General features: G+C 39.0%; 1 protein-coding gene across 4 annotated transcripts in view; it reads right to left on the bottom strand.

The window, feature by feature from the left end:
• Positions 1-2086: 2086 nt before the first annotated feature.
• Positions 2087-21523, bottom strand: part of ergic53 (protein ERGIC-53) — a 76677-nt gene continuing 57240 nt past the window's right edge. For all 4 annotated transcript variants that reach the window (XM_070086716.1, XM_053776136.2, XM_070086717.1 and 1 more), the window contains one exon: positions 2087-3657. Coding sequence is in view for 2 of the 4 variants with exons in the window: in XM_053776136.2 (XP_053632111.2) it covers positions 3621-3657 (37 nt within the window). In the remaining 2 variants the exon portion in view is untranslated. The remainder of the gene's footprint in view (positions 3658-21523) is intronic.

Raw genomic sequence — 21523 nt, 5'->3', positions numbered from 1 at the left:
TCCTAATGCAGGGCAAAAGGTGAGTAGTATTTACTGTAAGAAGTTAGGTGTGGTAGCCCTCCTGGCCACCCCCACCCACACATAATATACTACGATGATGCTTAAAGCTCCTTAGAGTGATAAAATGCATATACAGTACACTCATTACTTACCTTAAAATATTTGTAGTCTTAATGTAGGGTGAAAGGTGAAAAGTATTTATTTGTAGAAAGTCGTGTGGTAGGTAGGGTAGTGTAGGGAAGCCAGCCTGGCCACCCCACCCACTATGTAGTGTAGGGAAGCCAGCCTGGGCACCCCACCCACTATGTAAACAAACAGATGATGTGTCTGGTTGTGATTCATAAACATTCATACAAACACCTTACATTGTGTACAAGTGTCTCCACAGTGGTACAGTAGAATAAATAAAGACCAACACTTCTATTCTCATGTAATTTTCAGAAGGAATGATGCTCTGACAATTATATTATTATTACAAATTATTATAATCATAATAAAAAAGCACTAAACCCACAAGGATCGTGAATTACTATATATAGAGTGAAGGCATACGAAAGGAATATTTATCTATAGTTATCCCCCAGTGTTTGACTGGAGAAAACGTAATTCTTCTGACACTCCTACAAAGCTGCTTTGTAAACAAATCTTATATTTATGTCAGATTTTATTGTGGGTGTATGTATAATGTTTATATGCTATGTAATGTGTTTCTTATATAATTTTGAAGAAAATATCATAGATGGATTAATGAAAAATGTTTATATTAATGTAAAATAAGACATTTAATGTGCCCAAGAGAGATTATTATTACCTAGTATTACTATGGCATCATGAGTAGAGAGACTCTTAGCGATTTTAATGTGTACCCTCACTCCAGTACAATATGTAAGTATATTTTGGAGGGATATGTTGTGTATCTTTATACGTATTGCTTCTAAACTGTTGTGTTCTGAGCACCTCTGCAAAAACAGTGATTATGTGTGAGTGAGGTGAAAGTGTTGAATGATGAAAGTATTTTCTTTTTGGGGATTTTCTTTCTTTTTTGGGTCACCCTGCCTCGGTGGGAGATGCCCGACTTGAGAAAAAAAAAAAATTTAGGTACAGGTACATATAAGCATAATTATCAGAGTACACATAAAATTCGCAATAACTTTTAAACACCTGAAATTATGGAAAGTTTCCAGACATAATAGATGTGCTCATGAAGAATGTAAACAAACCAGGTGGGGCATGCCATATTTGAAAGACTGCTTGCCGTATAGGAAATTTTGGTCATAATTTGAAGTCGCCATAAGGCATTTTTTTAAAACGCCATAAAGTGGGGCCCTAATGTACTGTATGAAAAGATTGTAATACTAAGCATATTATATTTAGTAGGAAGAACTAAACTCATAAGTGCCTAGGGAAATGGAACGTACATAATCCTATTCAATCCAAAGAATTGGAGGGTAATTCCAGTTCTTCAGCTCATGAGCCCTCAACCAGCAGTACAAAGTTAAACCAATTTATTGGACAAAATCTGTTATATATTTTTTTTATTAACACACTGGCCATTTCCCACCAAGGCAGGGTGGCCTGAAAAAGAAAAATCTCATCATTCAATCCATCACTGTCTTGCCAGAGGCATGCTTATACTACAGTTATACAACTACAACATTAACACCCCTCCTTCAGAGTGCCAGCACTATACAAAATCCAGAAATTGGAAAAAATCTGAACAAAGTCAGTTAAATCCAAAACTGTCTGTTATTAAGTCTACTATTTAAATTTATTTTAGATTTAACAAGTCCATTAAATCCAGAATTGTCCACTGTCAAAATCATCAAAAACAATCGTGGGAATTGAACAGGCAGTCAAAATTACCAAGCACCCTCTTCCTCTACTAGTCCATTAAATTGAGGTTTCACTGCTTATAATAAATATTGGTGGATAGAAAATGTAGTGATAAGTGCCGGAATAGAATGCTCATGTGACAAGTACAGGAGTATGAACGTTGATTAGAGTGCAGATAATTAAAATTAACACAGTCCAAAAGGTTAACTGCGCATTATCATAAGTGTAATTACAGGTAAATAAATGACACATAATATGTAGAAAAACTTTAATAATTTATTAAATCTTAACAAAATACAATAATAATCTATGACTAAAGTATGTAGAAAAGAATCTTACAAAAGAAAATTTTTTAAAGAAAAAATAAATAAAGCAACAAAAATACATGTAAATTGGCACGAGCCACAATTTAGCTGACTTTGTGCACTACACCATTCTCTCTGGAAGACTAATCCAGTGATGTAACTTATTATATTGAATAAGAAAAGAATTATTATTAGTAAACCAACTTTTGTGGCTAAAAGAATATAAAAAACTATCCTGTACCTTGATAATTAAAAAAAAAAATTCTAATCCTCCCAAGAAAAAAAATCACAATAGGTAACTAAATAAACCTCAACCAAACAAATATAACTCCAATGGGAAAATGAGCAAAACAGGAAGTATTAGCTTCACATATGTTAATGATCAAGCCCAAAAGCCCTGAAATTCTGGAAAACTATATTGTACACAGTAATTTATGATATGGGGACCATAAGCTCAGTAATCAGTTTTTCAACTGTTTACTGCAGATCCTAAATCTCTCATTTCTAATCTAAATTTTATAAACTATTATACTACCCTAATCCAAAGAAAGCAGGTATAGGAGGATTAATAATTGGGTCTGTGACATTAAAAAAAATTAAAATAAAGTAACAATCAACAAAACTACACACTAGGAGACTGTTAAAGTGCGAGTGCCTCACATAGTGAGACAACCACCACTTCATATGCAACAAGCCTAGTTATTTGGGAGTAGTGATATATGTTTTTCAAAACTGGAAGCATTATGTAATGGTAATACTGGTAAGACGAGCTTGCCATTCACTAAACAGATGACCAAATCCTGTTATATATCTATTTTTTGCTATATAACTGTAATCACAAATTTTATATGTTTGCAAATTCATTGCAGTATTCTCAAACAAAAAAGTTTCAAATTTATACAGAATGGAGATGCATATATTGCAAATCTTACAAACTAATCAGATATTAACAAGATTCATTTCAATCAGGGTATTCAGAAAACATAACAGGTTGAACTTTATTCACTCCAGTAGCAAACCCTGAAACACACCTTCAGAAAATGAGGTCAATAAAGGAGCAAGTTGGGAATACCAGTTTAACTGTACAGCCAACATGGCTCTTTGCATGAACATGTCTGGCTCAAGTGTTACAATGTGTAACAATTCTGACCTATTCTAATTCTTATAAGAGAAGTTGCATTATCAGCTGCTGCTTAAAGCAGCAAAGTAAATTTCACTTATTTCAGGAAGTTATTTTGAACAACAAATTCAACTCACTAAAAGTCAGATCACATGTCTCTTCTATAATTTCTTGGTCTTGATGTATAACATTCTCACGAGAAATGAAAAATAAAGTCTCTATTAAAAAAATAAATGCTTAAAACACCATTAAAATTTTTGTAAACAGACACTATAAAAGCAATATTTTCACAAAATATTTCAGAAGAAATCTCTTGGCTCCTGAGATCTTAAAATCCAGAACTTTAAACCCCATTTCACAGTTCAATAAAATTTCTTGGCCTGGGCTTCTTTATTATCTCTGTGAAGAAAAAATAATAGTAAAAATTACAAAACCTTCATTAACTACATACTTGAACTGCTTACATATACTGTATCTTCTTTTATCAAATTAGTTTATTATCCTACTTGTTCAAAGGATTAAAGTCATGTGGTAGTGCATTTTGACTAGTGTAAACAAAAAAAATGGATGGGGACTTGAACCATCATCCTGACAGATTACAAGTCCATTCCTGTTTATTCACTGACAGTTGTTCATTTTGACTTATCTCGAGGTCATTTAACTACATTAAACCCTCAATATAAAAAAACTTTCGACATAATGGCCCAAAATCCACTGGGTAAATTTTACTTTAAACTGCTTTATTTTCATTATTTACTGTAGTAAATCTGTAAATTGCATGCATTATTATATTACTACACACTAGAGTACTTAAATGTATTTATTGTATTGTCTGAACACACTTCTGATTTAACAGCACTAAAAATCCTCCCTAATAGTCTGCTGCATCAAGGCTTTACTGTAGTGCATTTGTGCTCTTGAGTCAATGTTTAAGTCTATGGCAATTTGTTTTTAATTAAACTTTTAATTTATGAAAAAGTTGTCCTCACTTATCTCCTAAAATCAAATACCCACATAAACGATACACAATTATATTACATGCAATGTAAGACGAGTGACATTGCTAATATTTCATTTTTAGGAGAAAAAAAAAATGTATATTATGTAAACACAGTAGGACCCCTGTATCCACAGGGGATACATTCCAAGACCTACCATGGATAGTAGCGAATCCTACGAAGTCATTTTTCGTTTACATACATACCCATGATAAAGTTTAATTGGTAAATTATGCTAAGTCTAGACTTAACACTTTTTCATTGATGGGGAAAATTTCACAGTTTCTCTTAGGCTCTGAAGAACTGCCAGCATCACTACTTTTGCACTCTTGGGCCATTATTAAGCAAAATTAAGGGTCATTTCATGGATAACTGAAACTGTAGATACTGAATCAGTGGATACGGAGGTTCTACTGTACAGTGAAACCTTGATTTAATGTTCTAATGATATCAGTAATGACAGCGAGAGGGACATGAAGTAGAATGTAGCATGAACAAGTGACGTGGGGTTATATTGCACATATCACAGAAAGGGTTGGGCTCGAACCCATGGCAGAAGAGTCCTAAAACTCACTCGTGTATTTACGGTTTCCTGAGTCTCAAATTCAGCTGGACATGTTAGGGGGCAAGAGAGCATGCAAATACCATCCGTAAAATTCTGAAGTTTTCCCGTTAACATGGCCTACAAGAACACAAGGGTGGATATCTGAAGAGCAGTGTGAATTGTTGCATTTATCCATACACATGCTGTTCCTCAACTGCATTAATCCCACTCTTAAGAACTACACCAATTCTCCCTCTATGATCTCTGAAGCAGTACTGCTAATGTTCAAGCTTTGTGGAAAGCTCAGAAAATTTATGCCAAATCTATGAAATAGTGTTCTTGATTCCTCCTATTGTGAATTTTGAATAACCATGATCAAAGGAAATTCTATACACAAGGGATACAGGGAACTGACAACATATAGGTACTACTGCTATCCAAGGTGTTTAAGTTATGTAATATGGATATATCAAGTAAGGTTATGTGCTAGTAATGTCAGAAGACTAATATGCACTACTTATGCAGGCTCTCACAATTATAACATCAGAGTTTTTCTAAATTCATTTAACATTAAGTTAAACAGATTAAGTGTTGTCATAATTCCTAAATGTATCCATGAATTTCATGTGACAAAATACTATACCTTGATGGTTACAACCTACCTGTTTAACATTTCTACAGTTTAGTGAAAAGGTATGCAAGATTTTAATATTGAAACAAACTATGCCAAAAGGATGTACAAATAACCCACAGAAACTAGTTTAAAATAAGGGTAACACTAATGAAGGTAATTTTAAGTTGATAGTTAGAATAACACTCACAATATACTCAGTCTTGTAAAGAATTTGATCAAAGGATGTTCTTGTAAAATGTGAAGATCAATACAAATGACTAAAAACAGTATACACATCACAAAGTCAAGATTAGTGGTTATATGAACTTAAGACAAAAATACCACTATTTTGAAGATAACTATAATAATGGCTATTTATGATGAAATTATATGTTTAATGTACCAAGCATCAACAACTGATACCTAAATTGTCCCAACTGTTGTGAGCCATCTTCAAAATTATATATTATATTATATTATCAACTGGCCGATTCCCACCAAGGCAGGGTGGCCAGAAAAAGAAAAACTTTCACCATCATTCACTCCATCACTGTCTTGCCAGAAGGGTGCTTTACACTACAGTTTTTAAACTGCAACATTAACACCCCTCCTTCAGAGTGCAGGCACTGTACTTCCCATCTCCAGGACTCAAGTCCGGCCTGCCGGTTTCCCTGAACCCCTTCATAAATGTTACTTTGCTCACACTCCAACAGCACGTCAAGTATTAAAAACCATTTGTCTCCATTCACTCCTATCAAACACACTCACGCATGCCTGCTGGAAGTCCAAGCCCCTCGCACACAAAACCTCCTTTACCCCCTCCTTCCAACCTTTCCTAGGCCAACCCCTACCCCGCCTTCCTTCCACTACAGACTGATACACTCGAAGTCATTCTGTTTCGCTCCATTCTCTCTACATGTCCGAACCACCTCAACAACCCTTCCTCAGCCCTCTGGACAACAGTTTTGGTAATCCCGCACCTCCTCCTAACTTCCAAACTACGAATTCTCTGCATTATATTCACACCACACATTGCCCTCAGACATGACATCTCCACTGCCTCCAGCCTTCTCCTCGCTGCAACATACATCACCCATGCTTCACACCCATATAAGAGCGTTGGTAAAACTATACTCTCATACATTCCCCTCTTTGCCTCAAAGGACAAAGTTCTTTGTCTCCACAGACTCCTAAGTGCACCACTCACCCTTTTCCCCTCATCAATTCTATGATTCACCTCATCTTTCATAGACTCATCCGCTGACACGTCCACTCCCAAATATCTGAATACATTCACCTCCTCCATACTCTCTCCCTCCAATCTGATATCCAATCTTTCATCACCTAATCTTTTTGTTATCCTCATAACCTTACTCTTTCCTGTATTCACTTTTAATTTTCTTCTTTTGCATACCCTACCAAATTCATCCACCAATCTCTGCAACTTCTCTTCAGAATCTCCCAAGAGCACAGTGTCATCAGCAAAGAGCAACTGTGACAACTCCCACTTTATGTGTGATTCTTTATCTTTTAACTCCACGCCTCTCGCCAAGACCCTCGCATTTACTTCTCTTACAACCCCATCTATAAATATATTAAACAATCACGGTGACATCACACATCCTTGTCTAAGGCCTACTTTTACTGGGAAATAATTTCCCTCTTTCCTACATACTCTAACTTGAGCCTCACTATCCTCGTAAAAACTCTTCACTGCTTTCAGTAACCTACCTCCTATACCATACACCTGCAACATCTGCCACATTGCCCCCCTATCCACCCTGTCATACGCCTTTTCCAAATCCATAAATGCCACAAAGACCTCTTTAGCCTTATCTAAATACTGTTCACTTATATGTTTCACTGTAAACACCTGATCCACACACCCCCTACCTTTCCTAAAGCCTCCTTGTTCATCTGCTATCCTATTCTCCGTCTTACTCTTAATTCTTTCAAAAATAACTACCATACACTTTACCAGGTATACTCAACAGACTTATCCCCCTATAATTTTTGCACTCTTTTGTCCCCTTTGCCTTTATACAAAGGAACTATGCATGCTCTCTGCCAATCCCTAGGTACCTTACCCTCTTCCATACATTTATTAAATAATTGCACCAACTACTCCAAAACTATATCCCCACCTGCTTTTAACATTTCTATCTTTATCCCATCAATCCCGGCTGCCTTACCCCCTTTCATTTTACCTACTGCCTCACGAACTTCCCCCACACTCAACTGGCTCTTCCTCACTCCTACAAGATGTTATTCCTCCTTGCCCTATACACGAAATCACAGCTTCCCTATCTTCATCAACATTTAACAATTCCTCAAAATATTCCCTCCATCTTCCCAATACCTCTAACTTTCCATTTAATAACTCTCCTCTCCTATTTTTAACTGACAAATCCATTTGTTCTCTAGGCTTCCTTAACTTGTTAATCTCACTCCAAAACTTTTTCTTATTTTCAACAAAATTTGTTGATAACATCTCACCCACTCTCTCATTTTCTCTCTTTTTACATTGCTTCACCACTCTCTTAACCTCTCTCTTTTTCTCCATATACTCTTCCCTCCTTGCATCACTTCTACTTTGTAAAAACTTCTCATATGCTAACTTTTTCTCCCTTGCTACTCTCTTTACATCATCATTCCACCAATCGCTGTTCTTTCCTCCCGCACTCACTTTCCTGTAACCACAAACTTCTGCTGAACACTCTAACATTACATTTTTAAACCTACCCCATACCTCTTCAACCCCATTGCCTATGCTCTCATCAGCCCATCTATCCTCCAATAGCTGTTTATATCTTACCCTAACTGCCTCCTCTTTTAGTTTATAAACCTTCACCTCTCTCTTCCCTGATGCTTCTATTCTCCTTGTATCCCATCTACCTTTTACTCTCAGTGTAACTACAACTAGAAAGTGATCTGATATATCTGTGGCCCCTCTATAAACATGTACATCCTGAAGTCTACTCAACAGTCTTTTATCTACCAATACATAATCCAACAAACTACTGTCATATCGCCCTACATCATATCTTGTATACTTATTTATCCTCTTTTTCTTAAAATATGTATTACCTATAACTAAACCCCTTTCTATACAAATTTCATTCAAAGGGCTCCCATTATCATTTACACCTGGCACCCCAAACTTACCTACCACACCCTCTCTAAAAGTTTCTCCTACTTTAGCATTCAAAATGTATGAACAATTAAAAATAAAATATCATATATTTGCTTTTCTGATTAATTCATAATCTGAACAGTCTGTTGTATTAAAAATGAAAGTTGACTGGAATTTTTATCAGTAATAAACGTAATAAGACTAATTTAATTCAATAACATCTCACATACCACCCTTTTTCACTTCAGATTATTTGTTACATGAACCCTCAATTCAAAGAACTAATATGGAGAGTGGGTTTGTATGTTATAGCAGACTGTCCATTAAATTCAAATGAGAATAATTTTACCATGAACATGACAGTAACACTTTATTAATTTAACCCCAGATCTGAAACATGTCCAGATTCCAAGAATTAAAAAAAAAAAAAAAAAAAAAACTTATAAAAATAAAAGAGAATCTTTATCCAAAGGTGATGACACAAAAAGTACAAAATCTAACGGGCAACTTGTGAAATTACGTTTACACAAAGTTAGCGGTCTCGGCGATATTTACGCATTGGTGATTTTTCCCACCGAGTCCTATTTTGAGCCAATTCCATTGTTCCAGTCAACCAAACTTAGCTATTTCACTAGTATGCCTTCCATTCTATCGACCGAGTACAAGAAACTGCCCATTTAACATATTAACTACTCAGTAAAGTTATCAGAAACTGGTAATTTGGCCAATTTCACACAATTTAAAAATAGGATCCAGAATAAACAATTTTAGACATTCCTGGCACTAAAACATTTCCTCTGTTCATTAGTTATGTCCCCAGGCCTCTCCTATATTACACTTGCTTTCCATTTTAAATTTTTATTCACACAAAAAATAGAAGACAATGTTATGCAGACTACTGCACTATTGAAATTGTATAAATAATGTCAGCATATCTGTGAATGCATATTAGACCGACCACTTGGACACGTATTGGACGAGTGACAATTTGTCTCTTCTGGAATATTAGCAAAAATCGAACGTTTCCACTACCTTGAGCTCAATTTCAAGCTACTTCCGGCCCTAAAACCAATCAATCATTTCTTATTTGGTAATATATCCTCCATTCTATAAAATGATACTAAGAAACTGAGAAAACAACCATAAAAACAGTCCAAAAATACACCACAAAGTTGCTTTTTTAAAAACAATATAGTCACTTTTAGTTTTCTCCATCATGCACTGCATGGGGGTAGGATTTTGTTTTATATGGTGACTGCTCACCCATAGCTGAGCTAAGTGAACTGAGCTCATCATGTAGTACTATGGCATGGACCTCGAAAAAGCTAATGGACTAAGCCCATTTAATCCAAAAGTAAATTTACCCAGTGAACTGGAAAACAGATAATTCCAAAAGTGTTTGTATAAATAATGGACAATTCTGATTTAACCCCTTCAGGGTCCAAGGCCAAAATCTGAAGTGGTGCTCCAGTGTCTTAAGAAATTTTGAAGAAAAAAAAAAAAAAAAAAAAAAAATTCTTACAGAATTAAAGAGCATATTTTTGTGAAGGTAATAAGAAAAAAAAATCTGATCAGTACTTACCGAGATACAGCGCCAAGAAGTTTGCCAAAAATGATGTGGTGGCGGCAACATCGACGAATTCCACATACGCGCATTACATTATTTTGCGGTTTTTATTGTTTTTTCTTTTCTTTTCCAATTTTTTTCTATTCCTACTAACATTTGGGGCCTGAGAAACCAATACTGTATATAATGCATATATATAAACTCACTGTATTGAACACAATAACCGCACTAAAGTTATCATATTATTGTTTACCACTGTTGTTTATTACAATAAACATGCACAAATCTTGTATAATACTAATGTTCTATCATATATTTACATATTTACAATCACTGGACATGGTTTTAGAACTGCTGGAGCTTGTGGAACTCCTTGAAACAAGGCACCATGCACAGAGGTACCTTACATTCCTCACACATAAACCGAGTGTCTTTGCGTCTTTGTTGCCGTCGTTTTGTTTGTGCACAGACAATGCATCTCTTCTGAGCAAATTTCTTCTGAGTTGAAGGAAGTTGTATTATGAAATGATCACCTTCCCTCCTCAAACGCTTGGGTATATCCTGAGGAATTCGAGGACCGTGTTGTATAGCAGGTGTTCATACCTGGTACTTCATTATGAGTTGTCTGACAACAGACAAACAAAATTCACCATACTGTGGTCTGTTGCCAGTCTTTATTTGGTACATATTATATGCATTGAGCATTGAAATGTCCATGAGATGGAAGAAAAGTTTCATGTACCACTTGTAACTCTTACGAACACAGTCAAAAAACCAATCTGCATGTCGCATTTGTCAACCAAGCGCATGTTTTGTGTATAATCAATCACTGTCACTGGTTTTCGAATACGTTCATTAGTCACTCGATCAACTTTGCCACTGTCTTGCATTTCATTACGGTGAATGGTTGTCAACAATGTGACATCTCGTTTGTCATGCCACCGTAATGCCATGATGTCGTTGGCAGTAAACACCTGCACGTCATCACCACGAGCACCTGCGTTGAGCCTGGGCATATGTTTACGATTAGAACGCACTGTGCCACACACATCTGTCTTGTTCACTCGCATGAAATCACCAAGTAATGGGCTTGTGTACCAGTTATCGGTATATAATGTATGCCCCTTACCAAGATAAGGTGCCATCATGTTTCTCACTACGTCACCTGAGATACCCAATAACATCTTGGTATCTTTCAATGTTTTACTACCCGTGTATACAACAACATCCAATACCAGGCCACTGTCACAATCACAGAGTACAAACAGTTTTATACCAAAGCGCTTCCTGTTGCTCGGTATATACTGCTTGAATAACAGTCTACCTTTGAACAAAATCAAAGACTCGTCAATTACAAGATTCTTGAATGGATAAAAGTATATGCTGAACTTTTGTTTGAGATACATGAAAACATTTCTAATCTTGTATAACCTGTCACTTCTGTCAGGCCTGGTTTTGTCAGAAGTGCAACATACGTAAGAGTAAGATAAACCTGTTCACTGGTATGATTTCACTGAAGACCGGGGTAGAAATTAGCCGATCTGTGGACCAGTATGCTTTTATATTATGCTTATAGACGTGAGGCATAAGCATTATTGTTGCAAAAAGCAAATACATTTCTGCAACAGTCATCTCTTTCCACCTGTGTAGTCTTGACTGTGGTGATAAGATCGTATTTGCCATGGTGTACTCAAAATACTTATTACTTTCCCTGACAATAATTTCCATCAATGGCTGGTCAAAGAATAATTCAAAGAATTCCAGTTCATTGGCCGTGGTTCCAAGGGGACAAGTAGGTAGAATTCCACTATGAGAGTCATCAAAGTGGTGAAGCTTGGGAACAAAATTGGGATTTTGCTGCCAATCCCACATACGGTTTGCTGGTGGATACTGGACATCATAGGCTGGTTGTGCGGGTGGTTGTGGTTGTGGTTGTGGTGGGCTGGTGGCTGGCGCTCCGCTTTGTCCTTGAACTGACGAGTCAGCAGCGTGGGTCCCAGCGTGGCCTGGCGAGTCACGCATAGCGGTGCCACTACCATCACCACTAACACCATCCACTGATGCCTGTGGTCTATCCATGCCAAGTGTAGCCACATCATCCTCACTATCACTACCTAAAACTGGTGTTGGGCCACGGGATGTACTCCGGGATGTACTCCGTCCCCTGGGCACAGCATAGGGTACACTACCTGAGCGCATGCGGCGGCGAACATACCAACGCTTCACTGGTGAATATGATTCCTCACTATCACTACTCGATTGATCGTCGAGCGCAATAAAATCACAGTCCACGTCACTATCATCATCATTACTGAAATCAGAGGCCTGGCCACGCGAAAATATTAGTTTTCTCTTGCGATGAGGAACAACCGACCGTGAGTCACGAGTGCCCACACCAGAGGTAGAAGGTTGAGGATCGTCAGGGTTTTCTGCACTATTATCGATATCCTGGTCATTCTTTTCGGTCACTAACTGATCAAAGCCGTAGAATTCGTCTTCATTTCCACTTCCATCAGTGTCAGAACTATCAGATAGGAAGAGGAGAGTACCAATTTTCCGGGGAGTGAGAGCTGACTTGCGACGAGGCATGGCGAACAAGGGTAACTGAGCCGGCGTTCCCACAATGCTATGCGGGCGCCTAGATTTTTTTTTATGGCGCACACCCACCACGCAGACCCGTTCTCTCACATGAAGGCCTATGAGCGTTTTCGCGCTAAATTTGACGGCGCTAGAATTTTGGCGTAGATCTACGGTTTGGACACTCAACGTAAAGCCGTTGATCTACGGGACGGACCCTGAAAGGGTTAAAGTGCAGGCATTGTACTTCCCATTTCCAGGACTCAAGTCCGACTATATGAAAATAACCGGTTTCCCTGAATCCCTTCACTAAATATTACCCTGCTCACACTCCAACAGATCGTCAGGTCCCAAGTATCATTCGTCTCCATTCACTCCTATCTAACACGCTCATGCACGCTTGCTGGAAGTCCAAGCCCCTCGCCCACAAAACCTCCTTTACCCCCTCTTTCCAACCCTTTCGAGGACGACCCCTACCCCTCCTTCCTTCCCCTATAGATTTATATGTTTTCCATGTCATTCTACTTTGATCCATTCTCTCTAAATGACCAAACCACCTCAACAACCCCTCTTCTGCCCTCTGACTAATGCTTTTATTAACTCCACACCTTCTCCTAATTTCCACACTCCGAATTTTCTGCATAATATTTACACCACACATTGCCCTTAGACAGGACATCTCCACTGCCTCCAACTGTCTCCTCGCTGCTGCATTTACCACCCAAGCTTCACATCCATATAAGAGTGTTGGTACTACTATACTTTCATACATTCCCTTCTTTGCCTCCATAGATAACGTTTTTTGACTCCACATATACCTCAACGCACCACTCACCTTTTTTCCCTCATCAATTCTATGATTAACCTCATCCTTCATAAATCCATCCGCCGACACGTCAACTCCCAAGTATCTGAAAACATTCACTTCTTCCATACTCCTCCTCCCCAATTTGTTATCAAATTTTTCTTTATCAAAATCATTTGATACCCTCATCACCTTACTCTTTTCTATGTTCACTTTCAACTTTCTACCTTTACACACATTCTCAAACTCATCCACTAACCTTAGCAATTTTTCTTTAGAATCTCCCATAAGCACAGTATCATCAGCAAAAAGTAACTGTGTCAATTCCCATTTTGAATTTGATTCCCCATAATTTAACCCCACCCCTCTCCCGAACACCCTAGCATTTACTTCTTTTACAACCCCATCTATAAATATATTAAACAACCATGGTGACATTACACATCCCTGTCTAAGACCTACTTTTACCGGGAAGTATTTTCCCTCTCTTCTACACACCCTAACCTGAGCCTCACTATCCTCATAAAAGCTCTTTACAACATTCAGTTACTTACCACCTATTCCATATACTTGCAACATCTGCCACATTGCTCCTCTATCCACTATCATATGCCTTTTTTAAATCCATAAATGCAATAAAAACTTCCCTACCTTTATCTAAATACTGTTCACATATATGCTTCAATGTAAACACTTGATCTACACATCCCCTACCCACTCTGAAGCCTCCCTGCTCATCCGCAATCCTACATTCTGTCTTACCTCTAATTCTTTCAATTATAACCCTACCGTATACTTTTCCTGGTATACTCAGTAAACTTATTCCTCTATAATTTTTACAATCTCTTTTGTCCCCTTTCCCTTTATATAAAGGGACTATACATGCTCTCCGCCAATCCCTAGGTACCTTCCCCTCTTTCATACATTTATTAAACAAAAGTACCAACCACTCCAACACTATATCCCCCCCTGCTTTTAACATTTCTGTCATGATCCCATCAGTTCCAGCTGCTTTACCCCCTTTCATTCTACGTAATGCCTCACGTACTTCCACCACACTTACATTCTGCTCTTCTTCACTCCTAAAAGATGGTATACCTCCCTGGCCAGTGCATGAAATTACCGCCTCCCTTTCTTCCTCAACATTTAAAAGTTCCTCAAAATATTCTCGCCATCTACCTAATACCTCCCTTTCCCCATCTACTAATTCCCCTACTCTGTTTTTAACTGACAAATCCATACTTTCCCTAGGCTTTCTTAACTTGTTTAACTCACTCCAAAATTTTTTCTTATTTTCATTAAAATTTCTTGACAGTGCCTCTCCCACTCTATCATCTGCTCTCCTTTTGCACTCTCTCACCACTCTCTTCACCTTTCTTTTACTCTCCATATACTCTGCTCTTCTTATAACACTTCTGCTTTGTAAAAACCTCTCATAAGCTACCTTTTTCTCTTTTATCACACCCTTTACTTCATCATTCCACCAGTCACTCCTCTTTCCTCCTGCCCCCACCCTCCTATAACCACAAACTTCTTTCTAACTGTAGCTACAACTAAATAATGATCCGATATATCAGCTGCCCCTCTATAAACATGTACATCCTGGAGCCTACCCATCAACCTTTTATCCACCAATACATAATCTAACAAACTACTTTCATTACGTGCTACATCATACCTTGTATACTTATTTATCCTCTTTTTCATAAAATATGTATTACTTATTACCAAATTTCTTTCTACACATAGCTCAATTAAAGGCTCCCCATTTACATTTACCCCTGGCGCCCCAAATTTACCTACTACCCCCTCCATAACATTTTTACCCACTTTAGCATTGAAATCCCCAACCACCATTACTCTCACACTTGATTTAAAACTCCCCATGCATTCACTCAACATTTCCCAGAATCTCTCTCTCTCCTCTACACTTCTCTCTTCTCCAGGTGCATACACGCTTACTATAACCCACTTTTCACATCCAATCTTTATTTTACTCCACATAATCCTTGAATTTATACATTTGTAGTCCCTCTTTTCCTGCCATAGCTTATCCTTCAACATTATTGCTACTCCTTCTTTAGCTCTAACTCTATTTGAAACCCCTGACCTAATCCCATTTATTCCTCTCCATTGAAACTCTCCCACCCCCTTCAGCTTTGTTTCACTTAAAGCCAGGATATCCAGTTTCTTCTCATTCATAACATCCACAATCATCTCTTTCTTATCATTTGCACAACATCCACGCACATTCAGACTTCCCACTTTGACAATTTTCTTCTTATTCTTTTTAGTAATCTTTACAGGAAAAGGGGTTACTAGCCCATTGTTCCCGGCATTTTAGTTGACTTTTACAACACGCATGGCTTACGGAGGAAAGATACTTATTCCACTTCCCCATGGATATAAAAGGAAAAGTAATAAGACCAAGAACTATTAAGATAAAATCAAAGAAAACTCTGATGAGTGTGTATAAATAAACGTGTACATGTATGTGTAGTGTGACCTAAGTGTAAGTAGAAGTAGCAAGACATGCCTGTAATCTTGCATATTTATGAGACAGACAAAAGACACCAGAAATCCTACCATCATGTAAAACAATTACAGGCTTTCGTTTTACACTCACTTGGCAGGATGGTAGTACCTCCCTGGGTGGTTGCTGTCTACCAACCTACTACCTCTAAATAATATATCCTAATATAATATATCCTTCTAAATTGCCAATATCCCAAACCCCTCCTTTAAAGTGCAGGCATTGTACTTCCCTTTTCCAGTACTCACGTCCTGCTATATAAAAATTACCGGTTACCCTGAATCCCTTCACAAAATATTACCCTGCTCACACTCCAACAGCTCGTCAGGTCCCAAAAACCATTTGTCTCCATTCACTCCTATCTAACACGCTCACACGCGCTTGCTGAAAGTCCAAGACCCTCGCCCACACAGCCTCCTTTATAAACCCCCTCCCTCCAACCTTTTCGAGGATGACCCCTACCCCGCCTTCTCTCCCCTACAGATTTATATGCTCTCCATGTCATTCTACTTTGATCCATTCTCTCTAAATGACCAAACCACCTCAACAACCACTCTTTAGCCCTCTGACTAATACTTTTATTAACTCCACATCTTTTCCTAATTTCCACACTCCGAATTTTCTGCATAATATTTACACCACACTACCCTTAGACAGGACATCTCCACTGCCTCCAACCGCCTCCTCGCTGCAGCATTTATAACCCCAGCTTCACACCCATATAAGAGTGTTGATACCACTATACATTCCCTTCTCTGCCTTCAGAGATAACGTTATTTTGTCTCCACATATACCTCAGCACACCACTCGTCTTTTTTCCTTCATCAATTCTGTGGTTAACCTCATCCTTCATAAACACATCCACTGACATGTCAACTCCCAAATATCTAAAAACATTAATTTCTTCCATACTCCCTCTCTCCAATGTGATATCCAATTTTTCCTTATCTAAATCATTTGATACCCTCATTACCTTACTCTTATCTATGTTTACTTTCAACTTTCTACCTTTACACACCCTCCGAAACTCGTCTACTAACCTTTGCAACTTTTCTTTAGAATCTCCCATAAGCACAGTATCATCAGAGAAAAGTAACTGTGTCAACTCCCATTTTGTATTTGATTCCCCATAATTTAATCCCACCCCTTTACCCAACACCCTAGCATTTACTTCTTTTACGACCCCATCTATAAATATACAGTGGAACCTCAGCTTACAAATTTAATCTGTTCCGTGACCTTGTTTGTATCCGGATTTGTCTGTATGCCGAGTCAATTTTCCTCGTTTAAATTAATTGAAATGCAATTAATCCGTTCCAGCCTCTCAGGAGGCATGAGAAAATAATGCTATCAACTATACGGCTTAGTTATCTATCACAATTCATCTAGTATGACATAATAAACAATATTAATAAGAGAAACATGATATACTCTAGAATGAATAAAATAGGCCATAATATGGCAAGTGATGGTGACACCGGCAGCGGCAGAAAGCATCTGCCATTTACTTTCCCACTCTAGTATCTACCCAGTCCATAACCCCACACCTAGCTTGTGTTTATCTATGATTAGTGGTGAGGTTGTCACATATGTAACCACAAGTGTGGTCAAGATACGTAGATGTATATATAGGTGAAGACGATCACGGTGGCCATGGTGATGGTGGCGGCGGTGGCTACAGTGGTGGTGGCAACAGCCAGCTGCCTCACTATGCTGCTGCCTTCATTTCTCTAGCTTTTTTTCATAGTTTCTAATCACTTCCTGAGCTTCTTGCTGATTGTACGTGAATACTCTCTCTTTGGGTGAGGCATTGTGTAAAAAATTTGTGCAACGTAAGACAAAATTACGCATCCCAAGGGTCTGCTGCAGTCACTCAGAGCGACACACCCTCTTCCTATTAACCCTTGGTTTGCACTGAGATAGCTGTGGTCAAGAAGTACCTACAGCCACCCAGAGGGTTACCAATTTCTATTTTGAAGCATTTGGCACAAAAATATGGAAAAAAAAAAAATTACGAGAAATGTCTAAAAATGACACATTATTATTATTATTATTACTATTATACAGTGGACCCTCACCTAACAAACACATCGCATAACGTTAAATCCACCTAACAAAGTATGTATGCATAGATGCAGTCGCATCTATGCATACATTCGGTACATTACACATTATCCCAGTGTTTTTAGTGCTTGTAACTGCAAAATAAGTCACCATGCACCCCAAGAAAGCTTCTAGTGTCAACCCTGTGGTAAAAAGAGAGAATTAGTATGGAATTGAAAAGAGAGATTAAGGAAATGTGTGCAAAGTGGGTTGAACTGCAAACCTTTATGGATGAATATCACCCTAACACAGCTATTGCCAGCCGTGCTGGTGACTTACAATGACAATGTTGTGGCCCATTTTAGGCAAATGTTAAAGGAACGCAAAGTACAGAGCTTTATGGACAGATTTGTTGTGCAACAGAGTTCCAATGACTCAAGCTGGTCCTAGTGGCATTAAAAGAAGAAGGGAAGTAATCCCGGAAAAGGACTTGCTACCTCAAGTCCTCATGGAAGGGGATTCCCCTTCCAAACAATAACAACTTCCACCATCTTCCCTCTTCCCATCCCATCAATCATGACCAGATCTTCAATAAAGGTATGCGTCCTGTATTCTTCATTTAGTAGAGTAGTAATTGTGCATGTCTTCTTTTTGGGTGTATGAAAATCTATATTTCATGTGGTAATTTTTTTTTTTTTCCATACTTTGGGGTGTCAGGAACGGATTAATTTGATTTCCATTACTTCCTATGGGGAAAATTAATTCGGCTAACGATGAGCTCTCGGGAACGGATTAATATCGTTAGGCGAAGGTCCACTGTATTTTATTAGTTATAATTATTATTCTTAGTATGTATATAATTATTATTATTATTATTATAATCAAAAAGAAGCGCTAAGCCACAAGGGCTATACAGCGCTGCAGGGTAGGGAAGGAAGCGAGGGTATTGGATGGCAGAAGGGAGGAGGGATGATCAGTAGGTTACAGAAAACAGTGGGGCAGGGGATAGTACGGGGGTAGGGGGTAGCAAGAGATTGAAGTAGAAAGGGCTGAAGGTATCAGAATTTGTGAAGTAAGTCAGTTGTTGTCAAAAAGTCAATAAGAGAGTCTGGATGAAAGGTGGGTCCATCAGCAAGAAGGGAAGGTAAAGAGAGAGCAGCAGAGCGAAGACGACGACGGAGGTAAATTCTGCGTGCTCGTTGATAAAGTGGGCAGTCCAACACAATGTGGCTGACTGATAATGGAACTTGGCAATTCTCACAGAGAGGAGCAGGGCGCCTCTCCATGAGATATCCATGAGTAAGACGAGTATGGCCAATGCGAAGACAGGAGAGAGTAGTCTCCCAACCTCGACACTGGTGATAAGAAGACGGCCAGTAACCTATACTCGGTTTAATAGATTGAAGTTTGTTGCCGAGCATAGTAGACCAACGTTGTTGCCAACGGGTGTGAAGTTGGGAAGATATTTCAGCAAAATAGTCCGTAAATGGAATACCTCTACATGAAACTGGTAGGTCATGTACTGCTGACCGCGCAGCAGTGTCTGCCTGTTCATTGCCCTGTACGTCAACATGACCAGGGACCCAACAAAAAACAATATCTTTATGCTTGGTAAAGATGCGGCGTAGCCAAAGTTGGATACGGAGGACTAAGGGGTGAGGTGTATCAAATTTCTGTATAGCCTGTAAAGCACTAAGGGAGTCTGAGACAACCACAAATGATGACACAGGCATAGATGCAATACGGGTAAGTGCTGTAAGGATGGCATACAATTCAGCAGTAAAAATACTAGCCGAAGATAGTAAATGCCCTTGTACGACGCTGTCCGGAAACACTGCTGCGAATCCTACGCCGTCAGAAGACTTAGAGCCATCTGTGTACACAGCAATGGCATGAGAATGAGAGTGAAAATGGTCAAGAAAATGAAAGCGGGAAGCGACCGTAGACAGTTGGGCTTTCGAGCAAGGGAGAGAGAAAGAACAGACTCGAACAGCTGGAACTTCCAAGGGGGGTAGGGAAAAGTGAAATGCTACATGTACATAGAAAGGTGGTAATTGAAGAGAAGACAAGAGCGAATGAAGACGAAGAGAGAAGGGACGGAGTAAACAGGGGCGGCGAACAAATAAAGAATGTCTACTAATATCAGTGACCATTCTATAAATGGAAGGATTGCGGAGATCATGAGAGCGTACATAGTAGCGAAGGCAATGGGCATCACGGCGATCGGATAAGGATGGAACGTTTGGTTCTGCATAGAGGCTCTCGACAGGGGAAGAGCAAAAAACACCAAGGCATAAACGTAATCCTTGGTGATGAATGGGGTTAAGGCTAGAGAGAGTAGCAGGAGATGCCGCTGAATAGATCTGGTCACCATAATCAAGTTTCGATAAGATAAGGGTGGAATGTAGGCGAAGGAGGGTTCGACGATCAGCTCCCCATGAAAGATGAGCAAGGGTTTTAGGAGGTTCAGCCGGCTGTGGCAAGTTGCCTTCAGAGAGGTAATGTGAGGTTTCCAGGATAACCTACGATCAAAGAGGAGGCCCAGAAACTTGACTGTATCACGTTCAGGGATACGGGAGCCATAGAGGTACAAAGGATGATCGGAGATGACAGAGCGTCTAGTGAAAGTAATTTGGTGGGTTTTAGTGCTGGAAAATTTAAACCCACGTGTGGTGGCCCAATTGGAAACACGGTCGACTGCATGCTGGAGAGAAACTGTAATAAGGTGACAGTCAGCGCCTGCACAGGCAATAGCGAAGTCATCAACAGAGTGATGACCAAATATTTGATGGAAGACTAGAGGCCAAATCATTAATAGCAAGGAGAAAAAGTGTTGTGCTCAGAACACATCCCTGGGGGACACCTTCAGCTTGGATAAAGTCCGGGGAGAGCGCATTATTAACCCGAACACGGAAATGCCTGTCAGTTAAAAAGTTCTTAAGGAAGGATGGTAGATTGCCTCGAAGGCCTAGGGAGTGGGCTTGGGCTAAAATATTATACCTCCAAGTTGTGTCATATGCCTTCTCAAGGTCAAAAAATATGGCAATAACTGAGTGGTTATTCGCAAAGGCATTACGAACATACGTATCCAAGCGTAGTAAGGGGTCTATGGTAGAACGTCCCTTACGAAAGCCATATTGACGAGTGGAGAGACTGTTGTGTGTCTCTAAATACCACACTAAACGTCTATTTACTAGGCGTTCCATCACTTTGCAAACTGCACTGGTAAGAGCAATGGGACGACAGTGGGAGGTTTCATGTCCCGTAGTGCCTGGTTTGCGGAAAGGGAGAACAATGGCGGATTTCCACAGCTGTGGAAGAACTCCTTGTGACCAAATAAGATTGTAAAGGCGTAATAGGACTGCAAGGGCTGACTGATGTAAATGTTGTAGCATACGAATATGAATGTCGTCGGGCCCAGCTGCCGATGATCGGCAAGCTGAGAGTGTTGC

Source organism: Cherax quadricarinatus, chromosome 19 (assembly GCF_038502225.1).
Source record: "Cherax quadricarinatus isolate ZL_2023a chromosome 19, ASM3850222v1, whole genome shotgun sequence".
NCBI classification, from domain to species: Eukaryota; Metazoa; Arthropoda; class Malacostraca; order Decapoda; family Parastacidae; genus Cherax; species Cherax quadricarinatus.
The sequence above is the reverse complement of the archived record's forward strand: the minus strand, read 5'-3'. Positions and strand labels throughout refer to the sequence as shown.